This window comes from Bubalus kerabau, chromosome 4, assembly GCF_029407905.1.
Source record: "Bubalus kerabau isolate K-KA32 ecotype Philippines breed swamp buffalo chromosome 4, PCC_UOA_SB_1v2, whole genome shotgun sequence".
Taxonomy (NCBI): Eukaryota; Metazoa; Chordata; class Mammalia; order Artiodactyla; family Bovidae; genus Bubalus; species Bubalus kerabau.
The window spans coordinates 31,219,969-31,236,430 of record NC_073627.1 but is presented as its reverse complement, the minus strand read 5'-3'; the positions used below and the strand labels follow the sequence as shown (position 1 = coordinate 31,236,430).

The 16,462-nt window shown below is 41.8% G+C and overlaps 1 protein-coding gene across 2 annotated transcripts; it reads left to right on the top strand.

Moving 5' to 3' along the window:
* On the top strand, positions 1 to 15,312 carry ZNF286A (zinc finger protein 286A). Of its 2 annotated transcripts, none has more exons than XM_055576453.1 (7): positions 1 to 124; positions 404 to 615; positions 1,769 to 1,857; positions 5,443 to 5,557; positions 6,601 to 6,693; positions 10,984 to 12,239; positions 14,582 to 15,312. In XM_055576453.1, exons 2-6 carry the CDS (start codon positions 579 to 581, stop codon positions 12,213 to 12,215), a joined length of 1,566 nt encoding a protein of 521 aa, XP_055432428.1. In that variant the 5' UTR covers positions 1 to 124; positions 404 to 578; the 3' UTR covers positions 12,216 to 12,239; positions 14,582 to 15,312. The 2 variants fall into 2 exon arrangements, with proteins under 2 accessions (XP_055432428.1, XP_055432427.1); XM_055576452.1 differs by lacking the exon at positions 14,582 to 15,312 and adding an exon at positions 13,124 to 14,141.
* The last annotated feature ends 1,150 nt before the right edge of the window (positions 15,313 to 16,462 follow it).

The following is a 16,462-nucleotide window of genomic DNA, read 5'->3' as shown; positions in this document are numbered from 1 at the left end:
GGGGCCTTCTGGGAATCGTAGTTCCGGGGCCGGACGAGGCCGGCCCGCCTAACCCCCTGCTCTTGCGCATGCGCGGCCCCGCTGGCCCGAGAAGTTCGTAGCCTTTGTGAGGCCGTGGTGGGAGGTGAGTTGTCGCTCAGGTGTCGGTTCTCTCACTCGGCCTCTGCGGTACCCCCAGGGCAGCTGTCTGCACCAATCCAGGCTGGAGTGCGCGCTGGAGGAAGGGGCGTCGAGGGCAGGAACGAGGCCCGGGGGCGCGGGACGGGCGGGAGGGTGGGGGGCTTGGTCTGCGCGGCGGCCCCTCGGCGGCTGCCCGGGAGCTGGTGCTCCGGCCGCGGGGTCCCCCAGCGGCAGCACCAGGCGCTAGCGCCCAGCTTCAGGGATGCTTGTCCCGGCTTTCCAGGTGCCAGCTTCGAGGGCCGAGCCGGCTCGGGACGGAGCGAAGCCTTTTGGAGGAGCCCCCCGAGGGGCGGCGGGAAGGAGGACCACGAGGCCTCGGGGCTTCCCGCCCCTCCGCCCCGAGGGGGCTGCGCTGGGGGGAGACCCAGAGCCTTCGCGGCCTGAAGGAGGCGGTGACCATGGAGACTGATGTGGCCGAAACGCCCGGGAAGAGAGGTGAGAGGGGCTGGTGTTGAACTTGTGCTGGGGGCCGGGCCGAATCCTTCCTGATGAACGGGAGTCAGTGTTGTCCGGCTCCTTTGTCTGGGGACGGACGGGCTCTTCGAGTGAGAGTGGAGAGCTTGCTGTGGGATCCCCCCTCTTCCCACTCCAGCTGGGTGCACAGCAGACCCTCCAAAGCCTCCCTCAAAATGTGAGCGAAATGTTATTAATTGCTGCTGAAGCTTGGGCATAGCCTCTCACTTTGTCTCACACCTTCTTCTCCTGGGTGACTGTACCATCCTAGCCTCATCAGTGGGTCCGACGGTTTTAGCTTTTTGGTTGGCAAAAGCACATTCCACATCTTCCCAGTTGGCTCAGTGGTAAAGAACCCGCCTGCTAATGCAGGAGACACAGGAAAGAAAGGCTCGATCCCTGAGTCTTGAAGATCCCTTGGGGAAGGAAATGGCAACCCACTTCAGTATTCTTGTCTGAGAAATCCCATAGACAGAGGAGCCTGGCGGGCTACAGTCCATGGAGTCGCAGAGAGTGGACACGACTGAGCACGCATGCATTTTCCACACCTGTTTTTCCACTTTGCACAAAAACTCTTTGATTTCGGTAGAGCAGATCCTTTGTCTTACACAGGAGACACGAGGCATAGGAGTCAGTGACTGGTTTCCAGTTCTCCTAGATCAAGGCTTTCTTGAAGTTTGCTCTGTGACCTACATCAAATCCACGCTCCTCCCCCACCCCTGCTTGTTGGATTTCTAGGTTCTACCCCAGGCTCAAGTACTAATAATTATTTGGAGGTGGGATCCAGCAGTCTATCTTTGGACTAAGGTTGCAGGGTGATTTCTTTCAGAGCTGTTGAGCCTGTTTTTCCCATATTAATTTAATGTTGATTAAGCCTGGTGGTGGGGGGACGGTGCAGCGGGGACTTGAATTTCCAGGCTCAGAGGGTGCCGTCTTCCAGGATCTGTTAGGGTAACAGCAGATGAATGAATTGAAGCCCCGAAGAGCAGCGTTCCTGAGTTATTTCCAGATGGGGATGCCTTCAGTAGCAGTGTCTGTAAGGAGCGCCAGTAGTACAGTGGCAGGAGTTTTAAACTTGCAGATCTGCGTCACGAGATATATTTGGGTCCTATCATGACTGCTTTCTTGCATTTAGCTCTGCCTCCCAAAGATTCTCCCTTTTCTCAAGAAAACTGCACAGAAGAGAGAGAAGTGGCAGCTTTGCGCCTCACGGCCAGATCGCAGGTGAGTGGAAGTCTCTGCTGATTATTGAAATTCACCTTATCTCTCAGATCGTGGACACGCTCTCTTCTGTTTGAAGTGGAGTTTCTGTGTCCCGCTAGAGCCCATCTGGAGAGCTGAGTTCTGATTCTAAGAGATGGCTCGAGTGACTAGTGGATTCGGTGGGAAATATTTTCTACTTCTTCACAGTATCTTGTGCATCTAGTTTTATCACTCAGCAGGCATGGAAGGAGCTTTGCCCTTCTTTAACGTAGCGGCTAATTTCTGTACCTGGTATTTGGAAATGATTTTAAAAGATAGTGTGGTGTACTCTTCTTAAAATGTATGTTTCAATAGGGGGAACAGCATACACATGACTGTTAAGTAGGAATTTAAGAGAGCACCTTAAGTGCTGGAGTGAATTATGAACATAATTACTCAGATAGTTCAAAGAAATACCGGAAGAGGAAGCCTATAGAAGGATTCTAATCAGCCCTCCAAGATGATGAATGCTCAGGTATTTTAGAGGTGAAGTGTTATCAAGTTGCAGCTCACTTTCCAGTCTCTCCCTTCCCCAAGGGCTGATATTAAGAATTGTTAATTTGGGACTTCAATGACAGTCCAGTGGTTAAGACTCGACTTCCACTGCAGGAGGCTGAAGTTCAGTCCCTGGCCAGTGAACTAAGATCCCTCATGCCCTGTGGTGTGGCCAAATATATATATATTAGAATTGTTGGATATAAGTGATAGTTGTAATATATGGGTGATTGGTATGATAGTCTTTCAGCTTTCTTTGCATGTCCAAAAATTTTTAATTTTTATTAAACTTGGGTAGGAGAAAAGAGTTCTCCCTGATGTGTGTCATACCACAACCCAAAGATTCCTCCACTAGCCTGTCTCTTGACTGCTTTAATCCAGAGTGTGAAAAGTGGGCCTGGCACATTCCTCCCGTTTAGCAAAGTGATTTCTCAGGATCCTTGTGTACTTGGTGGCGTCCATTGGTTTCTTAAATGTCTTATATGAATATTGAAGATTTTATCACTCAAGAAGCTTTTTAAGTTGCAGCTAATGAAAATTCAAACTGGCCTAAGCAAGTTTATTGACAATTATAAGGGAAAAGCCAGGTCTGGCTACAATTAAGTTCCGACAGTAACATTAGAACCTGTTTTCTCCATTTCAGTCACCTTTTCTTTTCTCTCTGTGTGTTTTGCACTCAGTCTTTCCTTCTAGTGCAAGCTGGCCCCTAACAAATTTAGGCTTACATCTTCCCATGTTGAAAATCAGAGGAAAAGAACATCTTCCCTTCTGGTAGTTCCAGATTCCAGAAGTACTGAAAGTTAACTCTAATGGGTATTATACCCTTCCTTGGACCATTATTGACCAAATCTGAGTGTGATGATCAGAGTATAGACCTGACCACACACATGTAAACCTGTATCCCACCTGTGGGTTAGAGGTGAGCTAGTACTGCCTGAACTGCATGGACTAAATGTGGCCAGGCATGGCAGCCAGAGGACAGTCAGGGTATAAGCACCAGAAGAAGGGTGAATGCTTAATACATTTCAACAAGAGACTAATTTCAAGAGTTGTTACAGCTTCAGGATGGATTAAACCTTTTATGGAAATTTTGAAAATTCTCTGTGTGTCCTTTTTGTATTGCATTAGATTTTGTTTGATGCTAACATTGCAACTGTCTGTCTTATTAGAATTTGCCTGGGCTGTGAATCTTTTTTTAATGTTTTAAAATTTTGCTCACAGTAACCAGGTGAAAGGCACAGACATGTATATTATAATATACTAATATAAAAGTATATTATGCGTACTAACCTCACCAAGTTGTTTGCTACCTCTCCCTACTGAGGATAACAGTTTGGTGTATATTTTTCCATATGTTTTCGTTGAACTTGAACTACTGTATTCAGACATGTAGTATACTGTGTTTCCTTCCGTTTCTCCACCCACCCACCCAGTCCCCAACTTTGGGGGTTTTGTCTGGATCTCTTTTTCTGTAAAGAGGATGTGTCTGTTTTAAGAAACCTTTTTATAAGGGAAATGAATTTATTCGTATTAATATAATTACTTGTGTGTTTCACATTTTTGTTGCTGTGTGATTTTTGTAATTCTGTTTACTGTGCTTTCTCCTCCTATATTTTTTCTGCCTTTTGTGCAGTAGTTTGCATTTTGTTTTTCTGATTTTTTGTTTGTTTGTTTTTCTGATTTTTTTTTTTTTTTAATGGTTTGGAAGTTAATTTCCACTGTCAGTTTAGCTATAGATAGGCAGATTGGAGGATCAAAGTCATTTTTTCTCATAGTATCTTGTTTACTTAGTAGCTTATTAATGATTTTTACATTTTCTAAGGATGATTCCTATATTTTTTTAAGTCTCTAAGATTAGTTCCATTTTGGGAAACTTTATTTGAAATAATTGGAGACTTATGTAGCAAGTGGTAGAAAGATTCCTCATATATGTACTCCATTCAGATTCTCCAGGATTTAACATTTCACTTCATTTATTACTTTGTTTTTCCAGAATCAGGAAGTTGATGTTGTTATAGTACTATAACGTACTGCTCTTATTCATGTTTCCCAGTCCCTTATTTTTCTTGATTTTCTTCCCCTTAATTTCTGCTTTTATCCTGTAATTCCTTCTGTTTCCCCTAATTCTGTCTCTAATTGACTTGTATGCTCTGTTCACTTAATTACACTAATTTTTTAAATGAAATGGAAGTGTTTCTTCTGACACTTTTAGCCTTATGACATTGATTTTTGCCTTTTATTATTGTTTTGAAATTTTAATATTTTATAATTAATTTTTTCAATTACCATCAGTTATTGCTTTTTCATTTCTGTTTTGGAATTTATTAACATTTACTTTGTTACTTTTGCAAATGCTTTATGGATATTTAAATAGAAGTTGTTTTCTATCAAGTTATAGCATTTGGTATATTTATTTCAACAACCTAGAATATTATTCCCATTCTCTATCACTTAAAGAGAAACGTTCAGTACTGGTATGTGTCTTTTTCCAATGAGTTTTTGTATTTTGTGTGTTAGATAAACTAAGTCCTAAGGTGTTTACATATGAACATTTACATTTTATATCTGTACCCTTTCTTAATCTGCTGATGTCATTTTCTAGTTTAATGCTTTTTGCTTTGAATTGATTCCGTGCTTCACTGAGCTTGTCCAGTCACAAGTTCTGTGTAAATTATCTTTCAAATTTTTTATTGAGGACTCACAAGGAGAATTATACAGATGTGCTTTTTGTCTCTGCCTGTATTTCATTTACTTTGCCAAACTGTTTTATTGATTCATTGGTTCCTGTTTTAACTCTTTATTCCCCAGAAAAAATGATAGTCTCTCAGTGCAGAAACCATGGTCTTCCTTTGATTCTCATGTTGGATCTTGGACAGTGTGCCTGGCACATAATTGTTACCCAGCGACTTTACATGGAAAGTCCAGAACATGTGAGAATGCTTGTCTCTTACTGCAGTCATTCCCCCTGTTGAATACATCTATGCACTTAACTCCAGGACCAGCAGAAACTGAGAGGTGATAGGGAGACTGCGGAGAGACGGATGGTGAACAGAAGTATGTTTTGTGTCTTAGGCATCAGTGACCTTCAAGGATGTGGCCATGGACTTTACCCCAGAGGAGTGGGGGAGGCTGGATCCCACCCAGAGGGACGTGATGCTGGAGAACTACAGGAACCTGGTCTCACTCTGTAAGGACAGACTCTTATTGTGACTCCTGACCTGCTTATGGGGACCTCACTGTTTTATTGGCAGTGAAATAGCTTAACAAAGCCAGAAATATGTAAAGTGTTGGTCCCTTTGGGCCCAGAGAGAATCTGTTTATGCCCTAGGGTGTTGGTGAAATGTCTGGGCTTGTTTTCTTTTATTAGGAGTCTTTGGATTCAGGTGACAGAAACTGAATTCAGACTAGCTTGAAAGGGAATCAGGTACGGTGTCAGGATAATACCTGCTTATTTTTTAATGACGTGCCATAGGTTTGCCCGAATCTCCCTGTGGGCAGAGATGGCCTTTGGCCTCTCTAGTGTTACGTTGTTCTTCCAGTTATAGAGCTGAGGAAAGAAAGAGGGCTTCTGTCCTGGGAGTTTCCGCAGATAGGCTCATGTGTCCATCATGAGACAGTACTCAAGCCAGGGAAATAGAGAACACTCTGGCCAGTTTGGATCCTATGTCCACCTCTGTGTGGTGTGTTTGTGTGCAAGTGTGTGCATGCACACACATACATGTACATATATTGTTCATATGAGGAGTGGAAGGAACTATCTTAGCTCCTCCCAAATCTCATGTAATAAATTCAATAAAGTGGGTTCTAGTAACTGAAGAAAAAAGAAAGGAAAACATCAGAAACAACTAGTCATAGAACCCCAGGCTCATGGTGCTGCTGCTGGGGTCCCACTTCACCCAGCTGTTTGCCTGAGCTGAGGACTGATGAGCAGTGTCTCCCTGGGGACTCCTGTAATAAACAAGTGAGAAATTCTTTTTTTTTTTTTTTTTTTCCATTTTTTACAGGCTAAATGTTTGTCTTTTCAAATGTGTGTGACTCCTTACTGTGCCCAGACTCCTGCTGCGCATGTTTTAAGCTTCGTTTATAGGCTTCCACCTCCCTTATTCCAGAACTTCCTATGGTGTCTTGTCTTTGTGGATCCAAGGGTTGGGACTGTGCTCTGGGACACAGCTTTATACCCATCACCAAGAGCTAAGTTCCTTTTTTTTTTTTAATTTTTCTAATGAGCAGGGCTTCCGGTTTCCAAACCTGAGAACCACAGTTTGGAGAATGGAAAAGAACCACTGCTGCTTGAGAGAAAAGCCCCCAAAAGCAGCTGCTCAGGTGAGTCAGATAGATGGGGGTCTCCAGAAAGAACAATCCCATGGGATGCTAAAGAAGTCAGGACTTCTTTAGCATCTAGTGGTCCAGTAGTTAAGACTCCTTGCTTACAATGCAGGAGCCGTGGGTCCAATCACTAGTCAAAGTACTAAGATCCCGCATGCTGTCTCTACTTGTTTATGTCAGAGATGCTACAGTACAACATGTCGAAAACTGAATGCCTGGTATGTGCCCAAATTCTCCATCCCCCTAACAGGATCCTCTTCCAATAATTATATTAATGACACTCGCTGCTTATCAAATTGTACATCAGAAATCTGAACAATCTTTACATAACCCCTTCGCCTTTATCCAGTTCGTCCTTGTGTTTATCTGATCACTTCTAAGTATTTCCTCATCATTAACATCTCTCTGTCTCCCTTTCATCTGAGGCCATCTCCCTGACTCCACCCTTACCCCTGTAAACTCCATTCTTCATGTGACAGTAAATGATGTTTTCAAAATGCAAGTCTGATGGCGTCACCCTTTTGCTTAGGGCTTGTCCATGGCTTCCCGTTGCTCTTTGGATGACAGCCAAAATCCTAGAGGCCTATAGACGCTTGTAAAATCTGTCCCTTACTCATAATATCCAGCCCTGCTTCATACCTACTTTCCCTCTGATTTTGTACCTTATCTTAGCAACTCTTAATGGTTTTAGCGTCATTGAACCTATTTAACTCCCCAAATTGTTGAGAATCCTAGCAAGCTTTTGTTTATGTGGGTTATATCTACCAGTAGTTACCATATTAGAAATTAAAAGTGAGAAAGATTTTAAACTATCATATGATTAATTTAGAAATAACAATTATAAACCCATTACATGTTAACACAAATAACACAATTTAAATAAAAATTATTTCTCTACAACAAAAATTTATTGACAAGAATGGCATTGTTTTACATTTTTGCAGGTCTTTTTGTATATGGCTAATAGAGGACAGCTTTATAATTACATCTGCTTCTGAATGCAGCTTGATGTGATGCATTGTTTTGGTTGGCTTGTGCAAAGAATATTGCCTCACGCCAATATTTAGTTAGAAGACATAGGAGTATTTTATAGCCTTTTGAGATAATTTTGGCTTTTCTCTTGATTATACACCAAAAGTGGGTAAGCATTAGTTTCCTAAAGGTTAGGTGCAAGGTGCATCTGAAACCATATTCATGAACTTTTCATACTCTTAAAATCTATTGATCTTTTGGAAAATTTTGTTTACTGAGTTAGTTAGATCTTCCAAATACTGACACATTATGCAATATTTTAAAAGCACAATTTTCAGTATCACCACTGACCCTATCAGAAAAGCCTTTAAGTATTAGGAAACTATCAAGCTGTCAGTGGGAGTTAAAAGTTTTCCAGAATTCTAATTTCTGCCTAAAAGCTCACATTTTTTCAAATACTGTCAGTTGTTTTCTTTGAAATAGTAGGCTCATCTTTTTTTCAGTTTTGAGAGAATATCTGCCAGATACCCAACATAGATAACATAGTTTGTCAGTCATTCTTTCAAGTAAAAGTGCTAGTCTATTTAAAAAGGAAAAAATGACTGATTGCACAATGGATGGTTTTCCTCAAGACAAGCACCATATTTTGATATAAGTGGACTAGCATTATGAATATTTCCTATTTCATCATCTAGAATGTTAAAAAGGCGTGTAGTCAAAGTTTAATAGATTAAAATTAATTTATTAAATTAATAATGTTTCCTGTTGTTTCCATAGATATTTTTAGGTGAAACTGGCTCCCCCATCCCTTAACTGAGAGTATGCAGCCGGGGAAAATGTAACAGCTACTAGTACATCTGGTGTTTTGTCCTGATTTGTGCCTAAGTTGTGGGCAGTTTCACCACCATTACTTTTGCAACATAAATGCAAATGTCAAGACAATGAAAAAGGCCAATAAGATCCAAGTATTATTTTGAAAAGTTTTGAACCTAGAGACTCCCAGAGGTCCGCAGACCACACTTTGAAATCACTGCCCATACTAGCCTTATATCAATTTATATTTTACAAACAACTTATGTAGCACCTATGCTGTATCAGGGTCCTCAGTGTTTTATAAATATCCTCATTTAATGCTCCTTGAGGTAGGTGTTGTTTTTATTCTTCATGAAGCAGGTACTGTTTTTGCCCCAGCTTACAGATAAGGAAGCTAAAGTAGAAAAGTTAAATAACTTGGGCCAGGTCACATGGCTGGAAGTGGCAGAGCTGGTTTTAAATTCATGCATTCTTATTTCAGAGTCCATGCTGTCAACTGCTGTGCTCTTCCTAAGTGCTGCCTCTCACCTTGGGGCTTCTGTACATATCATTTCCTCTACCTGGAAGGCTCACCTCTGCATCTGTACCTGTTACCTGCAACACTCACCTGGACCCCAGCCCCACTTGGATTTCAGCTCAGTGATTTACCTTCTCAGGGAGGACTCCACCCCCATCCCCCTGGATTCCCCTTATAATCTTTCACAGCATCATTTGCCTTTTATTTCTTACTAAGGTGCATTTTTTATATGTATTCATGGATGTCAGACTAAATTTTTTTCTCCCCTTGTGTACATAGGTACTGTTTGTTTTTCCCCGGAGCCTAGCATATCCAATAGATAATCGTTGAATGAACAGATAGATGAGTAGATAAATGAACCAAGTTCATCTGGCTGTGTGGAATGAGACAGATCTAACTTGTCTTCTGAATGTTTAATAAGTCACAGGACCATTTGCTTTAAAAACTAATTATCTTTAGTTCACTGACTGAAATTCCACCTTTGTATTGTCCTTAATTCCTTTATATACTTGATTTTGTTTCTGAAATTGCTCTTCTGTTTCATTTTTTGTTGTTTGTTATTGTTTAGTTGCTAAATCATATCTCTTTTGCGACCCCATTAACCCACCAGGCTTCTCTGTCCATGGGCTTTCCCAGGTAAGAATACTGGAGTGGGTTGCCATTTACTCCTCCAGGAGATCTTCCCAAGCCAGGGATTGAACCCCTGTCTCTTTCATTTCAGACAGATTCTTCACCACTGAGCCACCTGGGAAGTCCACCTATCAAGCTACCAGACTTTTTTTTTTCCTACCAGACCTTTTTTTAGGCAACCAAGAATTTATCTGGTCAAATGGATTTCACTGAACTATTTATTTATTCTTTGGAACTATACTCTTTATAAATTATTTTGGCTTTATAATTTCATATTTAACATAAAAATTCTAATAGATGTATAGTAGATATATTCAGAGAGGTTGGCTACTGTCCCTGTTCTCTTGTATTCTGTTGCTCTCTCTGTAGGTAATCTTATTTACTAGTATTTCATGTATCTGTCCTTGATTTTGGAAAATGTAACCAAATATGTCAATAGTATCTATATCTCTCAAAGTAGCAAACCAAACACACTCCTTTCTAGTTTGCTGGGGGTTTTTTTGTTTTGTTTTGTTTTTATTTATTTATTTCACTTCACAATATTGTATTGGTTTTGCCATACATTGACTTGAATCCGCCATGAGTGTACATGTGTTCCCCATCCTGAGCTGGGGTTTTTTAAGTCTATTTAATGTATCCTGAAGATCACCTCCTAGCAATTATGTAGTGATCAATCTATTTTTTTAAGTTGCACATACTCCATTGTGTGTATACACCATGATTTAATCAGTTCTCTATAGTGGAGTATTTGAGATGCTACCAGTTTTGCTACCTCAATTAGTGTTGTAATGTTTAGCCTTGTGCAGGTATAATTTAATATATTTGCCATTATATCTTAGGGAGGTCATAGATTTTTGAATAGAGACATTATAAATGCATTCTTAGGGGAGATTTTAAACTGAAAATGGAGTGCATAGTAGGATTGAGTAAGGCTGGGTGACTGGAAACTTAGAAGTCATCACTGTGCCTGCACCAAGGTGGTGACTGCCTGGCTGTTTCTGATAGACAGCACTTGATGTTCTGTTAGAGGCTGTTCCTCCCCTGTCCTGATCTGGGATACTCGTTTCCTGCTCATCCAGCAATATAGCACTTCCTCTCCATCCCTCCTCTTGTCTTTCTGGTCATCTTTTGCCCTATTCTGCCTCCTGGGTCAGATTGTGTACTGATTTATCTGCATAACTCTGTACTTTCATTCCCCTCCATTTGCTTCTCTTTGCAAATCATCTTCCAAGAGTCAAATCCACTTCCTCATTGAAGCTGTGCCTTTCACCTTCATTAACTCTGACCCATTACAGAACTGCCATTTTGTCAAAACTCAGAAGACGAAGGAAATTTACATTTCCAATTTCTTTCAGACTCGGAGACTAGTCCCAGAAGCAAGGATTCAACTTCAGTGCAAGATTTTTCCAAAGAAGAATCATGCCAGGTTGCAGTCATAGACAGGCTGACAAGGGACAGTGTCTGTGACTCTAGCACAGAAACAACTCTTGACTGTAAAGACTGGTTGGAGAATCAGCAGGGAAGTCAGGAGAGACACTGGAGAGGAATGTTCACCCACATGAATTCACTCCCAGAAGAGAGAGCCCCTGAGCACGACGTTTACTGGAAAACCCTAGGCCAGAAGTCAGTCCTTCTCACTCAAGACAGAGTTCCCAAAGGACCCTATGCTTTCCACACCCTCGAAAAAAGACTGAAACAGAAATCTACCTTAATGAAAAAGCAGAGGACCTATAAAGAAAAGAAACCTCATAAATGCAATGACTGTGGTGAACTCTTCACTTATCACTCGGTGCTTATTCGACACCAGAGGGTCCATACAGGGGAGAAGCCCTACAGCTGTGCAGACTGTGGGAAATCTTTCAGCCACAGGGCTAATTTAACCAAACATCAGAGAACTCACACAAGAATTCTCTTCGAGTGCAGTGAGTGCAAAAAAGCCTTCACCGAAAGTGCATCCCTTGCCATTCATCAGAGGATTCACATTGGAGAGAGACCGTATGAGTGCGGCGAGTGTGGGAAAGGCTTTAATCGAAGCACCCACCTTGTGCAGCACCAGCTGATCCACACGGGGGTGAAGCCCTATGAATGTAACGAGTGTGATAAAGCCTTCATTCATTCCTCAGCACTCATTAAACATCAAAGAACTCACACTGGAGAGAAACCTTACAAATGCCAGGAGTGTGGGAAAGCCTTTAGCCACTGCTCGTCGCTTACCAAACATCAGAGGGTTCACACTGGAGAAAAACCCTATGAGTGCAGCGAATGTGGAAAGACCTTCAGTCAGAGCACACATCTTGTCCAGCATCAAAGGATTCACACAGGAGAGAAACCCTACGAGTGTCACGAGTGTGGGAAAACCTTCAGCCGGAGCTCCAATTTCGCTAAACATCAAAGAATTCATATTGGCAAGAAACCATACAAATGTAACGAGTGTAGCAAAGCCTTCATTCATTCGTCAGCCCTTATTCAACACCAGAGAACTCATACTGGGGAGAAACCCTACAGGTGTAATGAGTGTGGGAAGAGCTTTAAGTGCAGTTCATCCCTCATCAGACATCAAAGGATTCACATGGAAGAGCAGCCCTGAAAAATGACTTGAGTGCAAAGGAATGTAAGTTGGTGTTATTGCTGTGTTAAATACCTGAGTGGTTTAGGAGGAAGACCCAAAAAATGCTACCTGAGAAACAGTTCTGTGTGCATCTAATTCTACTCACATAACACAGTAGTTTTGAGCCGTAAACAGAATGTTTCTTCTATCCGTTGATTTGATCATTCTGAATGCTTCCAGCCAGAAATCTTAAAAGTTGATCCCTAAACCACCATCCCACTACCCATAATGCTCTTTTGTAGAAATTTAGAAAGTCCTTGGCAGTGGATAGCAATACAGTCATTGTGAAGTCCAGTTCCCCCTCTTTGTCATGCCAAAGCCTGTTACTCCATCTCACTGTGTAAGAATGTCCTTATCTTGTAGGTGAGGCTGAGGGTTCATATCCTCAATTATCGGGAAGACACAGAGCTGTTTATTTTCAAATCCAAAGTGGACACCCAGCTATCTGGAAAATGTCGTTTCTTTTACATTAACTATAAAAATTTAAATATTAGAGTTGAAATACACTCTGGCTTCCCTCCCAGCCCCAAAGGCTGCTGTCTCAGTTGATGAACAAATGGGGTCTGAGTTATGCCCACATAGATTAGGCTGACACTTAGATGGTTATTACCCCTCTGCTGGGTACATCCTCACTTCACACTTCTTGGAAGTGACCTTGAGATAGAGAAAGAGTTGGAACCTTAACTGTAGTTTTTTTTTTTCAGGTCCCTCTTTCCTTATCTTTGACATTGAATGAATCCTTGGTTTTCTGTAATACAGAATTAGGGAGATTTCACCCCTTTACCTCATTCTGCTGTGTGTAAAGTAAGTTTTGTCACTTTGAGAAAAAGCCCCTGGGATATGGAGAGTCTAGAAAGTTGACTGATTCAGTGTGCTGTTCCATTTAGAGCCCCAGGCAAGAAGAAGACCTGGAGCAGCTCCGAGGCACAAGAAGTATCCTCAGACCTCATGTTATGCACATTTTTTTGTCGTCGTTCTGTGTATTGGTCTTTGTCATATCCCAGAGCCCTGGAGAAGGTAGAAAAGGCAAAGAGCCACACTGATCTTGACATAAGTTACATGGGTGACCAAAGACCTTGTAGTGGGATGGAAACACAAAAGCAAGAGTTCAAATAAATATTTAGCAGGACACCACACAAATGTCTTGTTACAGACATTTTTTTAATTGTTACAGAGACTGGGATAAGATTATAGAAAAGAAAGAAGAAACATTTGCAGATTTCCTCTCTCTTCTCCTAAATCCTGTCCTTGATGAACACTCAACAGCCAGCCCACGCTTTTCCCCTCCACGTTATCCCCATTACTCCTTACAGTTCTCATCATTCCCTCTGTATACCTTAGTTCTATCATTGAGGAAAAGGAGAGGAAGAGTTTAAAGTGGGGTAATAGAGATCAAGGTCAGGTCTAAAGCCAGCAATAGTGGAAACCAAAACAATAGGAAATAGAGTGTAAAGGACTAAGGAGAGGCTTTTTTTTTTTTAATCATGTAAAGAGGTGGAACTCTTGAGAGATGAAACTAGGAGAATGGCTGACATAGGACAAAATAAAAAGGAGCTCAGCCCTCATCACTTGATACCCGGATTAACAACCTGAAGCAGGAGTTGACAAACTTGCCCGGACCCACCACCTTGTTCTGTAAATAGTGTTTAATTGGAACTGGGCCTCACTCATTATTTACATGTCATGTGTAGCTGATTTTGTACTAAAATAGTGGAGTTAAGTAGTTAAGGCAGAGATTTCATGTCCCAGAAAGCCTAAAACACTTGCTGTTTCTCAACATTCCAGGTGTTTGAGAAGTTCGTTCATCATCTGGTGGCCAATACTTGGCTAACACAAGATTAGTGGGCTTGAATTCTGTCACCTCCACTTGGCAATTAATTATGTGACTTTAAAAAGGTACTTCTTTCTGAGCCCCAGTCTTATCTGTAAAATGGGAACAGGTCATCCCTCTCTCAAGGCTGTTGTGAGGATAAGACTGCAGGTAGAGAATCTGGCACACAATTACTCTTTTCTCTCATGAGTTTCCAGGAGCCCCCACATAAACTAAAATCCACGAATGCTCAAGTTCCTTACAGAAAATAATGTACAGTTGGCCCTCCGTATCGAGGCTTTTGCATTCTCAGATTCAACCAACCATGGATGAAAATTTGCATCCACGGTTGGTTGAATCGGCTGATGCAAAACAAAATACAGAGGGCAGGTTGTATTTATTAAAAACATGCATGTAAGTGGACCTGTGAAGTTCAAACCTGTGCTATTCAAGGAAGGATTGACAACATATTTTAATGAAGTGGTGAGTCAGTTTAGTCGGCTGTAATGTCACTAAGTGATTTGTTTATAAACAGCTGTCTCACAGTTCTGGAGACTGGAAAGTCCAGGATCAAGACCCTGGTAGGATGTCTGATGAAGCCCCTTCCTGGTCCACAGATGGCCATCTGTTTGCTGTGTCCTTCCATGATGGAAGGGCTGGGGAGCTCTCTGGGGCGTCCTTTATGAGGACATGTTTGTGAGTATGTTTCATGAGTTCTGTTTGTGAGGACTGCCCTTGTGACCTCATCACCTCCCAAAGGTCCCACTTCCAAATACCAGCACTTTGGGGATTAGGTTTCATCGTGAATTGGGGGGGGCGGGGAAGGGGGACACAAACATTCTGTCTATTAACAAGTGGCTGAGCATCAATCAGAATTACTTAGTGTGTTTTCCCTTTGTTTATTGATCTGGAGGTGACCACCCTGCTCCCAGCACATGGTAGAGAAGGGCTTCACAACTGTCTGCTCTTGCGTGGAATCTGTCTTTTTTCCTTCTAAGTATCACATAACCAGGAGCTGTCCTGTATGTCTTCTAACTGCAGTTTAGCGTCAAGGGACTTACTCTAAGATAGTTTTACTAAGAGCTCTGGCCCTTTTCATATCAGTATTTGTTCCTTTTATGCTTAAGAGTTTAATCTGACTGCGTGTTTGTACTCCCATGGGAATCTTGGAGGTTTTAGTGTCCTGCTTTTCAAATGTTTTTGATAATCTGTAAACTAAATTTGATTGTTCTTATTGGCCCACTGTCAATAAAGATATTGTTTGTATGTTTGTTGTCAGAAACTTTTGTAAAATGCTTTTAAATTGTCACTTAAGCATGTTTTGAGAGGTAAAGAAAGACCAACTATAAAATATCTCCACATCATTCAGGAAACCAGTTGCATTTCTAATTGTTCACCTGGGGTTAATAACCTCTATCCTAGAGAAGGTGAAAGAGCTGAGGAAGATTATTCCTACCAAGTGGTGCTCAGGTCAAGTATATCCCTCACTTCGGAGTGATGGGGAGACCAGGGAGGGAAGGAATTCATGTGAAAAGTACAATTAAAACTAAGCCAAATACGTTTTTGGGCCAGACACAGAATAATCCATATGTAATAAATGCACGTTTATAACACATGCGATACTAATCTGGGGTTGAAAGTAGATGATCCTTAGCTTTGGCAGGACAGAATGGGTAGTGTTTATGGAGGTTGAGGAGAGGAGCCTCTGAGTTGCTAGTTTTATTCTATTTTCTTACACTGTGTTGTAGTTACAAAGGTGTGTTCAGTCGCTCAGTCGTGTCCGACTCTAAGACCCCATGAATTGTAGCACGCCAGGCCTCCCTGTCCATCACCAACTCCCGGAGTTCACTCAAACTCGTCCATCGAGTTGGTGATGCCATCCAGCCATCTCATCCTCTGTCGTCCCCTTCTCCTCCTGCCCCCGATCCCTCCCAGCATCAGAGTCTTTTCCAATGAGTCAGATCTTCACATGAGGTGGCCAAAGTACTGGAGTTTGAGCTTTAGCATCATTCCTTCCAAAGAACACCCAGGACTGATTTCCTTTAGAGTGGACTGATTGGATCTCCTTGCAGTCCAAGGGACTCTCAAGAGTCTTCTCCAACACCACAGTTCAAAAGCATCAGTTCTTCGGCGCTCAGCTTTCTTCAGAGTCCAACTCTCACATCCATACATGACTACTGGAAAAACCATAGCCTTGACTAGACAGACCTTTGTTGGCAAAGTAATGTCTCTGCTTTTGAATATGCTATCTAGGTTGGTCATAACTTTCCTTCCAAGGAGTAAGCGTCTTTTAATTTCATCACTTGGTAATAAATCACTAAGCAGTAGAGTTATGATTTCTGTCCTTTTTGCTGTATGTTATACTTCAAATAAGGCACTTGAATACATTTTGTAATTAAGGCAAATAATACAAATT